Below are 14,203 nucleotides of genomic sequence, written 5' to 3'. Positions count from 1 at the left end.
GAGACCAAACAGGGGACCTCTTAAGTCATATGAAAAACATTTTTGATTTAATAACTCGTGATCTAATGTGTCGAAAGCTTTTTTAAATCCAAAAACGTACAGTGCATGATAGTCGGATCTTATTAGTTGAATCTTTGCCATAACCGCATCTATGGTGCTTCTTTTTGCCCTGAAACCAAATTGATTCTTAAAAAAAACATTGATTTTGCAGAAGCTCATAATTCTGTGTAAAACAATTTTTTTACGAAGTTTTCCAAAGGCAGGAAGCAATGAAATGGATCTATAAGTTTGTGACTGGGAATGTCATCCTTCTTTGTAAAACGGAACAATTTTTTCTAGTTTAGGGCATTCTGCAGTATTTTTCATCGAAATTTTTTTTTGAAATAACTCAGTAAATGTCAGGACAATGGATGGCGTTAGTCTTTTTAAATAAACACAGTTCAACTCGAAGCTGTCCGTACTATATTTAGGCTTCAAGTCAGTAAGTAATTTTTCGACCTCTTTTGCTTCAACGGCAGCAGGATCATTGAGTTCATAGTTTGTTTCATTGTAATTTGATTCGTTTTAGATTCGTTGACGGTCAGGTCAGCTCAGTTAAACAAGTGCAAAACAAATAGGCCAAAAATCCCCCTATTGAAAATTTCGAAGGCCGTAGAATATGAAGTGAAACAAAAGAGACTGGCGAAAATTGTCAGAAAGAAAAGCAGCCAGTTTTTCTATTGTTACCACTTTTTTACATAGGCTCAGTAGTTTTTAGGAAAAAATTAAATTTCCGCTTAAAAAGCAAAAACTTTCTAAAGCGTTACAAAAATAAACCGAAAAGGACAAATCTCATAAATTTTCATAATACCTGTTTCTATCAAACAGGAATTTAAAATGTGATAGTCTGTGTTAAGATCGTTACCATTGGCTGTACTTAATAGCGGGTAATTGATCAAAATGAACGCTTTCAAAATGAACATATTTTAACGCAACAATATTTGCGTCGCAACAAAATTTGCAACTTAGAGAACTTTGAAAAAAAGAGAGTTCATACAATAACACAAACTTTGCTTGTGTAAGTTTTAAATATTGACCAAAATGTCAAAACTGGTCTTGCTTGAAGCCAGATTTTTTTCAACCAAATTTAGCGAATAAATACTTGAAAATAGGAGAATCCCACATTTTTTGTGCATTCCCAAGGAAAGCATCATCTCATATTTGTGTATTTGAGAAAATGACTAAGATTTCAAAAAGTGTGTAAAAAGTTTTAAAATTTGACTAAAATGTTAAAACTGGTCTTGTTTGAAGCCAGATTTTTTTCTTGTTTGAAGCCAGAAGGGAAGATTCCTACATTTTTTCGCGTTTAGCGAATAGTTACTTTAAAAGGGGAGCAAATAGCGAATTGTTTAGCGAATAGTTACTTGAAAATAGGAGAATCCCACATTTTTTCTTTCCAAAAAAACTTCCTTAGCAGTGGCTGTACATAATAGCTGGTTATTGATCAAAATGAACACATTTTGTCACAACAATATTTGCGTCGCGGCAAATTTTGCAACTTAAGTTGGAAAAAAAGAGAGTTCATACAATAGCACAATCTTTGCTTGTGTAAGAGGTTTCAAATATTGACCAAAATGTCAAAACTGGTCTTGTTTGAAGCCAGATTTTTTTCTACCACATTTAGCGAATAAAGACTTGCAAATAAGAGATTCCCACATTTTAACTTTTGATTAAAACCTTCATATTTGTGCATTTATTATTTGAGAAAATGAAAAAATCCAGAACAAATAGGCCAAAACCCCCCCCCCCCCCTATTGAAAGTATCGGAGGCCCTAGACCATGAGGTAAAACGAAAAAAGTCTGGCGAAAAAAGACAGTCAGTTAGAAAAGCAGCAGGTTTTTCTATTGTTACCATTTTTTTGCACATCGGTTCAGTAAATTTTAAGAAAAAATTAAATTTCTGCTAAAAAAGCAAAAACTTTCCAAAGCGTTATAAAAATTAACCAAAAAGGAAAAATCTCATACATTTTCATAATACCTGTTTCTATCAAACAGGGACATAAAATGTGATAGTCTGTGTTAAGATCGTTACCATTGGCTGTACTTAATAGCGGGTTATTGATCAAAATGAAAGCTTTCAAAATGAACATATTTTAACGCAACAATATTTGCGTCGCAACAAAATTTGCAACTTAGATAACTTTGAAAAAAAGAGAGTTCATAGAATAACACAAACTTTGCTGATGTAAGAAGTTTTAAATATTGACCAAAATGTCAAAACTGGTCTTGTTTGAAGCCAGATTTTTTTCTACCAAATTTAGCAAATAAATACTCTCAAAACTCTTTGAATTGTACGATTAATAGGTTTTTTGATAAAATTAACCTAATTTGAGAAAACTGGATCAAAAAGTAAAATTCTTATTTCGCAGGGAAATCTGATAATTAAATTTCATTTTCAAAATTAGAAGCCAATCACGTTTTGCGTGAACTTTAAATTTTTCTTCTTCGATAGTCAAATTTGCCTTCCTTTTAACAATGGAATTGAACAGAACTTAAAAAAAAATCAAAAGACTTTTTCCTGAAAAAAATCAATAAGATCTACCTAAGAGAAGCCACTATGTTCACTACTCGTACAACAATTCTAAATCTAAGTTGTTACATTGACGAAATAATAAGACGGTGTACACATTGTTCAAATAAAAAAACCTTCCACTCTTGCGATATTATACCGGCAAAAACTAAGCAGAAACTCCAATAATTCAAGTTTTCCCGGACACTTTTAAAATACATACAAATCCCATGTATAAACTAAATCGAAAGAGCATGGATGTTGTTTATGTTCAATAATAGCGCAAGTTCAATTTCTTACAGATTTGTAGGAAAATTTGTGAACGAGAAAAAAAGGTTGCCGTTTACCATACACTTCGCAAGTGTAACGTTTCGTAGAGTTACCTGATTTTGCGGAATAAACATGGCCAACTGAAGTTGAAAAAGAGCAATGAAGGCAATGAAACAAAAAAAACTGACTTTATTTTTGAAAAAAAAAAACTTTAACTATCAAATTTTAAAGAAAAAACACATGCCCTTAAACCTCTTTGAATTTCACGGAAAAATTCTGATTGCAGCTTTTAAGATGAAATTAACCCATTTTAAAATAGGATCAAAGGCAAGCTTTTTTCGTTGAGAAATCTGATTATTAAATTCGATTTTGGAAATTAGAAGTCAATCACGTTTTTCGTGACCTTGAGATTTTTGTTGTTCGATAGTAGGGTCTTTCCTTTTAATAAAGGAAATGAAGTGAACTATAGCAAAATCAAAAGTCAAGCAGCGAAAAAAAATCACCATGACCTATATTAGAGTAATCACTACGTTCATCACGTAAGAAACACATGAATACCTTAAGAGCATAATCAGTGGTCGGTCAAAAAAGAGTGAAAAAATCTGCTATATCTTTGTTTCATTTATACCTGATATGAAAGAATTGACGACTGCATTTCGTGTTCCGGCGATCTCTCTAATCAAATCTGACCGCTCATCCTTTGCAGCCCGTTCCGAGGCAGGAGGGAAGTTAGTTCTGACAAAGTCAGGGTCAAACTTGTTAGACACAGAAGGGTCAGTAGTCGTGTCATTGGGCATGTTTTGTGAAGTGTTATCTTCACGTTGATTTTGAGATAGAAGTTCATTTTGAAGTTGCAATTCGGTCAGTTGGGAAATAAGACCAGAGAAGAAAGGAGACTCGCGTAAGTTCGTTTCAAAAACTGAAACAAAGTATCCGTTTTTGAGCAAACATCAATTAAAATCAAAACTATATTGAGGTCACAAATATACTACCCTTGACTTTCATGTTTTAAAGCTAACTATTCTTGAGAGTTCAAAAAACCTATCATTCATTCTATCAGCATGAAAAATGCATCACGGTTGATATAAAATACTCAACGAAGATTTAATTCTTGCTCTCTTAGCCTCTTGTCAACGTGTGCTCGCCAATATCGATTCTCTTCAAACTTGTTGTGGTTCTCATCGTTAGTTTGTTTCATTCGAGTGACAATCTGCTTAATTGCTGTTTTAGTTGCACTGTCTTGGATAAAGTTTGTCAATGGGTTCCAATAATTGTCCATTATAGCTCAATTTTTTCCGAAACTTCTTCAATTGTAACGAAAACGATCCTTTTTACCGAACTTGTGATTAAATCGTTCTTTTAAGAAACTAAGCACGGTAGCAGGCGAAAGTCTACACAGGTTGACTAATACAATGAATCTGAACAACAAATACTAGTTTCAGAACAGCTGAGCTACGTAGTCAAGAGCTTTTGTTACGTCAGAAGATTTTTGCCATGAGTCATAAAATAGATGTTCTGGTTTCATCAACTATAACTTCGTGCTATTCTAACATCGTATTATATTTCGGTGACACAATGATGCGAATGAAATCATTGGCTACTTCCCATTCCTTAATCGTTCCGACCACTCTCGGAAGAGGGAATGGAACTATGGATAATGACCGGTTTTAAAACTTTTTTCAGCCAAGTTGGACATTTTTAAGGAGAGATGGAAAGGCTATCATATTAAAATTGTCTCAGTGTCAAGAAAAACAATGCCACTATTTCCGATTTTTAGCCTAAAGTAGAATTAAGTTGCTGCAAGGCATCATATATTTGAATCTTCAAGAAAATGAACTTAGCCAACAGACAGTTAGAAAAGAGTCAATGAACGCAAGGAAACGAAAATATCTGACTTGTTTTTTGGAAAAAAAAACTTCATCTGTCGAATTTCAAAATAACAAATAAATGCCCCTAAGCTATTTGAATTTCAAAAAAATTTTGACTGGCGTTTTTGTGATACAATAAACCCAATTTGAGAAAACTCGATTACATATACAACAAATGAATCAGCAAGCAACAGTTGAAAAAGAGCATTGAACGCAAGGAAAAAGAAAAAAATCGAATTCCAAAAAATATATAAATGGCCTTACAGCTCTTTGAATTTCAAGAACAATCTATGGACAATTTGAATGAACTGGATCAAAGAGTAAATTGTTATTCCGCAGGAAAACCTGAAAAAAATTTCACGTCTAGCAGTTTCTCCGGTTATCAATATCGAGCGACAGGAAGCATATACGGAAATTGAAGCTTCGAAACGCAATCTGTTTTTTTTTGCTGGAAATCTGATTGTTTTTGATTAAAATGTTCACATCTTCATCCACATATTTCAGACTTCAGCAGTCATGAACGTTTATAAGATACTACTAAATCAACGGGATGCCAAAAGCAGACCAATTCCAGAACAGGCACGCAACTATAACAAAAAATGCAAGAAGGCCAAGCGGAGCTTCGCACTACTCGTGATATATAACAATTATAGCATTGCTAACTAACCAACAGAAAATAAAACAAAATCTATCCACTTCTATATTTTCATTCAGGCTACTCTATCACTTGCGATACAGGAAAAAATACTGAAAAAAAAACATTTTCCAACAGCGAGTTCCATATGAGCAAAAGTTGGAAAACACGTCAATTGTTTGAAACTTCGAGACATTTGTGGATACTCCCGCCACTCTCAACTCAAAGTTGGAAAGGAATCAATGAACACAAGTTGAAAAGAAAATACTGACTTGTTTTTTTTTAAAGCTCAACCTTCGAATTTCAAGAAAAGAATATAGCCTTAAACTTCTTTGAGTTTTCTAGAAAATTATGATTGACACTTTTTTGATAAAAAATAACACTATTTCAGAAAACTGGATCAACTTTTTACTTCGCGGGGAAATCCGATAATTAAGTGAATTTCCGAAATTAGAAGTTAATCATGTTTTTGTAAACTTAACACCTTCACTGTTCGATTACGTATTTTGACTTCCTTTTAACAAAAGAAAAAACTGAATTTAAGAGATATCAAAAATCAAACCTCGAAAAAACAAATTTGCGCCAGAACAAATTTTAATACTGTTCCTGAAAAAAATCATCACGACCTATAAAAGAGTCTGAACTACGTTCATGGACTCTTCAAAACTGTTCTTATCATAAGCTTGCAGTTCAGACTTCTTCAGTCATTACGCTTACATTGAATCAAAGAGCACATTGAACCAAAGAAAGCTTGTTGCATAATAGGTTTTCAATTTTAAGAAAATTGTATAGCAAAAATTTTTGAAAGCAGCAAGGTATCACTACAAGTTCTCTGGAAAAACGTATTCCAAAAAATGAAAAATACCATGAATTACAGTCCAAGAAAAACGAAAATCGAAATCCTTTACTCAAAACTTATTCAGCATAACATAAAATAGTTAACAAACGACAACGCCAAACCAGACGCCACTGAAACCAAAAGTCACCGAATTTGAGCCCTAACCTTTGCAATGACTAAGCTAACTACCAGCAAGCAATTGAAACCATTTCAAAGAAAAGGAAATTATTTTTCAAAAATGAATCAATATCTGTTTGGAAATCCGCTAGGGAAAAACATCGTTTAAAAATAAACGTGACTCGCGCCTCTTTGCGATTTGCATTTCTGTTGTAGGAGAGCGCAGTAACTCTGATTTGAATTATGCAGTAGCGCTGATTTGAGTAGCGCTAATTTGAGTCTATTACGCCAAATTAAAAGAATCAATTACTAACAAAGTTATATCAAAGTGAGCCTCTTACGTAGCTTAACTAAGAGTAAGAAAAGTATAATCTCCAAAAAAGAAAAACTTGCGCAAATGGTGTAATAATTGATTTTAAATGAAAAATGGGATTTTATGCGTTTTGTCCGGATAATTTATATTAGCACTGTACTTGAAGTGCAATCAAGATTTTCAGGGTTACATCAATAGTAAAATACTCTGAAATGAAACAATCTGAAATAAGATACTACACACTAAGATTAGAAGTGCAGATAAAATCAATAAACACCACAAAGCATGCACAACTCTTTAAAAACGACTGTACCAGGTGTTCATAACTACTTACCAATATCGTCTAAGGATGTAGGCTTGAAGTCGCAGTGCTAAATTTGATCAGGGGTTAGTGACAGGGTCGGATCTCGAGGATTTTCTCGAGGGGGAATTTTCAAAAAATTTTCGAACAAAACGTTTTTGGTCGACCTAATTGACTTTCCGAGCTCTCGTTTTCAGGCACTTTTTGGAAACTTTTGGCCAAAAATTGCGTTGTTTTGGAGCGCGCTCCCCCCTCAAAATGAGTATATATTGGCGCCAAAGGCGCCTTTAGAAAAACTTTAATCTGTCAGCCAAAAATGAATATCTCAAAATAGTTCCAAGTGGGTACCCTTTGGATCGGCAGGGGGCCGAATCCCTGAGGAGGGGGAAGGGGGCGTCCGCCCCCCCCTAAATCCGCCTCTGGTTGGTGATCTTACAATCTTACTTGATTTCAAAAGCAATTTTAACCTCAAGACGTACTGTACCTTGTTTGAAATAAACTCAAGATAATTTAATTAAGATTGTAACGCGCAGTAGAATAAACAAAAAGTTTAATTATGGGCGACTTATTTTTCCGCGGCCATTGCTGTATATGTTTTATATGTTGTTTCAAGCGAGGATCTACACAGCCCAAATAATCTTTAACCTTCCGCTTTACAATTCGCTGTATACTGTTGTGGTAACAAGTTGTAGCAGCACTTACTTCGTATTCGTTGGAAATCCAACTATTCCTCAATTGACTTCGTTTTCCATATTCGTCACTTTCCAGAGAAATCACTCGTCTAAAGGCACTACTATCTCTACTACGTACGTCTCCACCATCGAGACCAGTCCTGTCTGAAAGAGTTGAGGGCAGATGGTAATGGACAGCACCACTTGTTGGTTCAGAGTCTTTGAGAGCCCTCTCAGAGCCTGTACCAACCCTGTCAGAAAGAGTTGAAGGCATGTGGTAATATACAGCACCACTTGGTGGTACCGATACAGATTCTAGAAGTATCTCTAATACTGTTGTATTCCGTTCAGCTCTGGCTATGTCCAGACTGTTATGACCTCTCTGAAACATTATTCATCATCATGAAAGAGAAAAAGGCCACTGACGACAAGAAAAGGACTATACGTAATACAGATACCAGGAAAACTCTTTATAACTTTACCACAACCCCCAAAACATGACTCTTCTTAAAACTTGTAGACTTAGAAAGTGAAAACTTGAAAAAATTTCAACCACTAAGGCGAAACGGGGGAGCTTCTCACCACTTGCCCTACATTAATGATAAAATCAGAAAACTAAGAAACAATGAGATATCTACTCCAACCCACGCGTTTCTAGACACCTTTGGGTAAATAGTAAATACCCCTTTCGCTGGAGTCTCTGGCGCATAAACTAACAATTAAGCATTGAGCATGCAAAGTTTTGAGCATGCCTCAAGTAGTACCTATCTCCACAAATCATTACACAGAGGCGAAGCACACCACCAACACGACCAAAAATCAGTTCTATCAAGTTAAATACGAAAAAGTAGAAATAAGCTACGTGTAGGATTCGAATCTGCGAGCTAATGCAATCAAAAGAATTTGAGTCTCACCCACTTTCCCCTCAGCCACTCAAGCTTAACAACCGATAAGGGTGCGTATTCATAGGTCACAAAATGAAAAATCAGTACCATTGGTCCCAAAATAAAAAAGCAGTCGCAAAAGTCCCAAATCCTTTCAATTGGTCAAAAGACTAAATTAGCCGAGCCTCGGTTTTAGGTCGCCGGTGGTCGCGCTACGCCGCTTTGCGGCGATAACTGGCTCTAAATTTCGTATAGAGTCCTACCTTTTTGTGGCAAGCTCGCAACACGCTAGCGCGGCGGTCACTATTCTGTAGCTAGAGCTTATGCTGCTTGAACAGTAAACAATCAATCCATAAACTTGTTGGCTCAAATTTCAACCAATCAGAACTCAAGAAGATACATTTTGGGACTTATGCGACTGATTTTTTTTATTTTGGGTGCTATGAATATAGGGGCCTTTGGGCATTCGCCCCGACAAGCATTAGTCACGAATAAAGCAGCTACATATGCTAACAAATTGCCAATGCCATTCAGCACCAAATACAAATAGACTAATTTTTGCGATAAAATAATTTGGAATATAACAAGCAGAAGGCATCCACACTAACTTTGCATGTAACAAAAGGCAAAGCAAAAAGCCACGTTATATATAAATTGAGCATTTCAAAAAATGCGAGATATTTTGAGTTACAAACTTCTGAAATCGAGTTTTCATTATTAATATGTTGTTTGAAACAAATAGCTTTTTTCAGTTCATTTAAATTAAAAATTCATCAACTGTGTTAATTTATTAATATTCGAATGTCAAAGCACATGCTATCAAAAGTTGCAAGGATGTCCATCATTATTGGGGTGCCGCACCATAAAAGTTCCGCACCAATATTTGCGACTTAGATTTAGAAATAAGTTAACAAAAATATACGAAGTCAAGATAAATAAAATTACATATTGCAGGAGTAAATCCAAAAACTAACAGCAACTACAATGAAAATTGCATACAAAAAAAACCAATTCCAAGGTGTGGCCAACAAAGCCGTTTAGGCAGGTAGACAAGAGGCCGACAGTTTTTTTTAAAACGGCATATTGACCGTTTTAAAAAAAATACATCCTGGTCAAATTCGAGTCCAAGACCTTTGCGTAATAATTACCTACAACCAAGTGCGCCGGAGACTCCACGAAATTCAAATTCAATATGAGCTAAATGACCAAGTTAAAACCGAAAAAAAGTCAATACTCCATTTATTTACCCCTGCAAATCGCAAGCGTAAATATTAGCCTGATTATAAAAGTTCTAAAGCGTTCATAATTGCGCCCGCATTCATCACTGAAAGAGCGAAATTTGAACAGTATACAAGAAAAAATTCTGGGGCCAAGCAGGGCGATTTATAATTGGTCTCATTAAAACCCTGTTTGCAAACTTCTAGGAAGGCTGCCAAGAAGTACCAGATAAAGTCTTTGGTATTGATATCTTGCTCGCGACTTAGTGGATATACGCTTGCAACCTTCATGAAGTTCCGGGTTGTCGATCAAGACATCTTGAACTTTCGGGCGTTTCTCGGGAGTAATGCAAGAGATATCCATTTCTACTTTCGGTCCAAATGAAAACCTTTGTTGAAGATCAAAAAAAGGCTGATGGATTTTTCTATCTAGTAAAACGACGAAGTGAACTTGGCTGGACTGAAGGGGGAAAAATTTCTAAGTGACAACCTACATTGACAAATTTAACGAACTCATGAACACAGTGATATCTTTGACTTTTTGAGAACTTCGACTCATAGCAAACTCATCTCATTAAGTGATTTCTGACCTTTCAAAGATCACATTCTATTTTTAAACGTTTTATATTTCACATCTTTGCGCACTGTGAAATCCAGCGGAGAGCGACATTTTGAACCGTTTGCAGTTTTTTCAACGATGAATAACTGGGGATTAAAGGAGCACAGCACGTGGGTAAAATCACGGAACAAATTTGTTATGGAGGTATTAGGTACAATCTGATAAGGGGATAAGTTATAGGATGCAGTAGTAACAAGAATATTCCATAAAGGCAGGGCAGTAAACGATTTTTCAGCTTCTTTAGTCCTCGGCATTTAAAAAAGATCCATCCAGAGACGTGGCACAAGACGCTTGCGAGAGATCTGATAAACCTTTGATTAAAGAGGAGCAAAAAAGACCGACGTTAGCATTTATAAAGAAAATATTTCTCCATATAGAGTACTTTTATTCAGCAAATTTTTAAACAATTTATTCAGTACATCAATGAGGATTGGCGAGAAAGGCACTTGAAATCGCCCACTGAGAGCCTACCCTTAAAATAGTCAGAACTTAAAGATTTCAAACATAGCCAATCGAAGATTGGAAAAGAGTACTGAACGCAAGTAAACATAAAAAAACACCGACTTTCTTGAAAAAATCTCAACTTTCGAATTTCAAAGAAAAAAATATAGCCCTTTAAGCTCTTTGCATTTTTAGAACAATTTATGATTGGCGCTTTTTTGATAACATGAACTCAATTTAAGAAAACTGGATCAATATACCGTGAATTCAACTCACATCATCTCGTATCAATGGGTCCGAGCCAGCTTTGAGAAGCATGTCGACAATGAGAAGGTTTCCCAATTCAACTGCATCGTGCAGCGCTATCCTTCCGTCATCCTGAAATAGAATTTACAACTCATATTCACTTGCGTCGTGGGCATATTCAGGACTGGCGGCCAAAATCAACTTACCAAACTAGGTCGATTAGGTTCTACTGCGTCCAAGCTCAACAACAGCTGCAAGACTCGATACTGTGCATATCGTGCAGCAACCCTGACTGGAGGCCACCCACTGATAAGGTGCTTTCTGTCTCTAACATATACAGGCTGACATAGGGAGTCTACGGGTGCTCTCCTTGATATCAGAATCTTCAACAGGGTTAAGTCACCATCAGCACACGCACGGCACACGTCTGATACCGATGGAAAAGTCGAACTCATACTTAACCTTCAATTATAATAACAATACAATTAAAATTAAACATATCCAGTCAAAAACAACTAGTCCAGTCATTAAGTTTGGGTAAGCATAAAATTCAGTCAACAAAAATGGCACTTCACTAGACTTACATTTAAAAGAACCGTTGCTTTTACCAAGGAGTGATTTTTGTATTTTGGTTTAAGTTGTCTGTAGCGAAATATGAATTTGGCCATAATATGGGCACGAAAAATCATTTCAATCTAGAAGGGGAATACACTAACAATTGATACTAAGACCCCATATGGAGTAAGCTAACCACACTTGGTACCCATATATGAAGCAATATCATATGATGACACCAGTGGATTAGGGGGTGGGGGGATGGAGGGGGCGGATGCCCTTCCCTCCTCCTCAGGGATTCTACCCCCCCCTGCCGATTTAAAGGGTCCTCTTTCGCATTATTTTGAGATATCCATTATTGGCTGAATGACGCAAAAAAAGTGTAAATTTGAAGGGGGAGCGAGCGCCGAAAAAACGCCTTTTTTGGCATTGTTATTTTTAAAACTTTCCTGCGCGGAGAAAATTTGATCACAATGGGATCTTTATAGTGATGTGGGAGAGCTCCTCCGAAAATCAATTTTGCTAACTTACAAAAAAGCCCCCCCCCTCGAGAAAAACCTAGATCCTCCCCTTGCTGATAATTTGTCTGAAAACATCAGAATCGCATGATATCTTGGCCTAATTAATGCGATAAATTTATCAAAGTTTAAAGAATTTTAAAATGTTAAAATGTTCAAACGTTTTCGCACATTTTGAGATCATCAGGATAAATTTTTTTCCAACCTATACAAAATGAGCCAATATCAAGACAAAAAGACAAACATGTTTAAATGATACAATTGAAAACTTTCGACTAATCAGAATCATACAGCAGTAATTCACTCTGTCCTAGCCGGCCTCAATTGTTTTAAGAGGACTCCAAAAGCCAAGAAGTCAACCTTCGCCCATGTCAGCGAAGCGGAACCAACAGAATTGGTTATTTGCCACAACGCCATTAACAACTCACTTTCGATCCACTTTAACGACTTTGACTAACCGGTACTACTATTACAGAGTGGTCCCACGAAAAATAACTATGATAGACAGGTCCCGCATGCATTTCGCATGTTATAATTTTGAAAACTAATTTGTGTATAAATTATTCATTTCAAAAATCTCGCGAAATATGCTGAGTCAGAAACTGTTCAGATTAATAATTGCAAATACTATTTTGTTTATATCAAGAAATATGCTCGCTTCAACTTATTTAACGGTTAAACAACCATAATGGGGTTGACTTATTTGTCATCAAAACTCAATGTTAACGGGCTTTTTGAATATTCCACCTTAATGGTGAAGAGGAAGGTTCTACGGAGTAAACGAAACAGAAATTTGGTTTCAAAATATACTGCGGCACCTTTCTGAATTACAAAATCACAATTATTAAACAATTTTAGAGCCCTAGGTATCTTATTAGCAATGGACCAGGTTATTTTTAAGAGCCCACTCTATCATAGTAGTACCGACTAACCTTAGTTGTCCGGATTTAACTCATTCACTGAAGACTGTCTCCTCTCGTATTCGATCAACTGTAACAGTCGCCTACTTAGGTCACATATGAGGCTTAAGAAAAATAGGCCCTATAACCATTCGCTCAAGAGTCAGGGACACTATCTCTTGTGTTTTTCTACCTCAAAAACGGTCGGAGACAATTCGGTTCGCTTGCGACATGAGACTAGAACCCGTTACAGCTTAAAGGCTACTACCAAAATATCCCCCCACTCAAGAAAATAAGAACGTTCCCATACTTAGGTCTCGAGATACCCAAAATACACGAACGCCGTTAAAAACAGGGTCGGAACAATCCGTTAAGTTATTTTTTATTAGACAGTGGAACATAACAATCATAAAATACACTCGAGAAAACTAAATTTGGTACTTACATAGCAGCACGCTTGAGACACAGAGTAATTCAACTAATTAACGACTCTGGCATAAATATAACCAGATATAACTCAAGAAGTTTTCTAACGATAAGTTCCAATTAAAGGAAGTAAGTTTTTACTCAAGAATATAGTTTTGGATCGGGACCATTGGGAGACTTCACTTGTCCGCCTTTCCGTTGAAGGTTCACACTGGTCCAGTTGATTTTAGCTCTACTCTCGTATTCGCTTGGTCTCCTATGTCAGGTAGGACAGCTCTACTCTAGTTTTCTACGATGGAAATTGCGAATAGCAATTTCCCACTGTATATATTTGACAACTTTCCCGCAATTGTTAATTCGGTCGTTCTGATTTCTTATTTGATATTTTCAGTTGTCGCGAGAAAACTGAGCATGACAGGCTCCATTTTTTTTGAAAAAAAAAACTTCACTCCAAAATCACGTATTTTCGTGTCCCTCAAGGTCAAAATTCTAGATATGACCGACTGGTACCTACTCCCCGGACTCAAGATCGATGTCCTCATCGCGTGCTGCCGTCTGTCAGTGAATCCCCAGAAACCCGAGTGTTACTCAAGATACAGTGCCAGTGGCCATTTACAGAAGTTTGCAGCAGACTTAAGTTTATCTACACCCCAAAATTCACAACCATGTAAAATTTTCACACTATCGCTAAACAGCAATCAAAATCTGCACACACCTGCACCTGTGAATTTTCGCTTTTTAAGCTAGTAATTTAAAATTTCTTTTGTCCTAGTCAACCAGGAAATTGTCATGCAGCATTTTGATCTAAATAATAGATATAACATATTAATAACAATAT

The 14,203-nt window shown here is 36.1% G+C and overlaps 1 protein-coding gene across 2 annotated transcripts in view; it reads right to left on the bottom strand.

The window, feature by feature from the left end:
* Window positions 1-7,703, bottom strand: part of LOC134846902 (ADP-ribose pyrophosphatase, mitochondrial-like) — a 33,216-nt gene extending 25,513 nt beyond the window's left edge. The window contains exons 1-2 of one of the 2 annotated variants that reach the window (XM_063864318.1): window positions 7,592-7,703; window positions 3,447-3,737 (exon numbers count right to left, since the gene is read on the bottom strand). In XM_063864318.1, the coding sequence (XP_063720388.1) occupies window positions 3,447-3,615 (169 nt within the window). In that variant the 5' untranslated portion in view covers window positions 3,616-3,737; window positions 7,592-7,703. Of the gene's footprint in view, window positions 1-3,446; window positions 3,738-3,916; window positions 4,238-7,591 lie in introns of those variants that run through there. The other variant, XM_063864317.1, reaches the window with a different exon arrangement.
* Window positions 7,704-14,203: the final 6,500 nt, after the last annotated feature.

Source organism: Symsagittifera roscoffensis, chromosome 5 (assembly GCF_963678635.1).
Source record: "Symsagittifera roscoffensis chromosome 5, txSymRosc1.1, whole genome shotgun sequence".
Lineage (NCBI taxonomy): Eukaryota > Metazoa > Xenacoelomorpha > Acoela > Convolutidae > Symsagittifera > Symsagittifera roscoffensis.
This window is presented reverse-complemented; position numbering and strand designations above follow the sequence as displayed.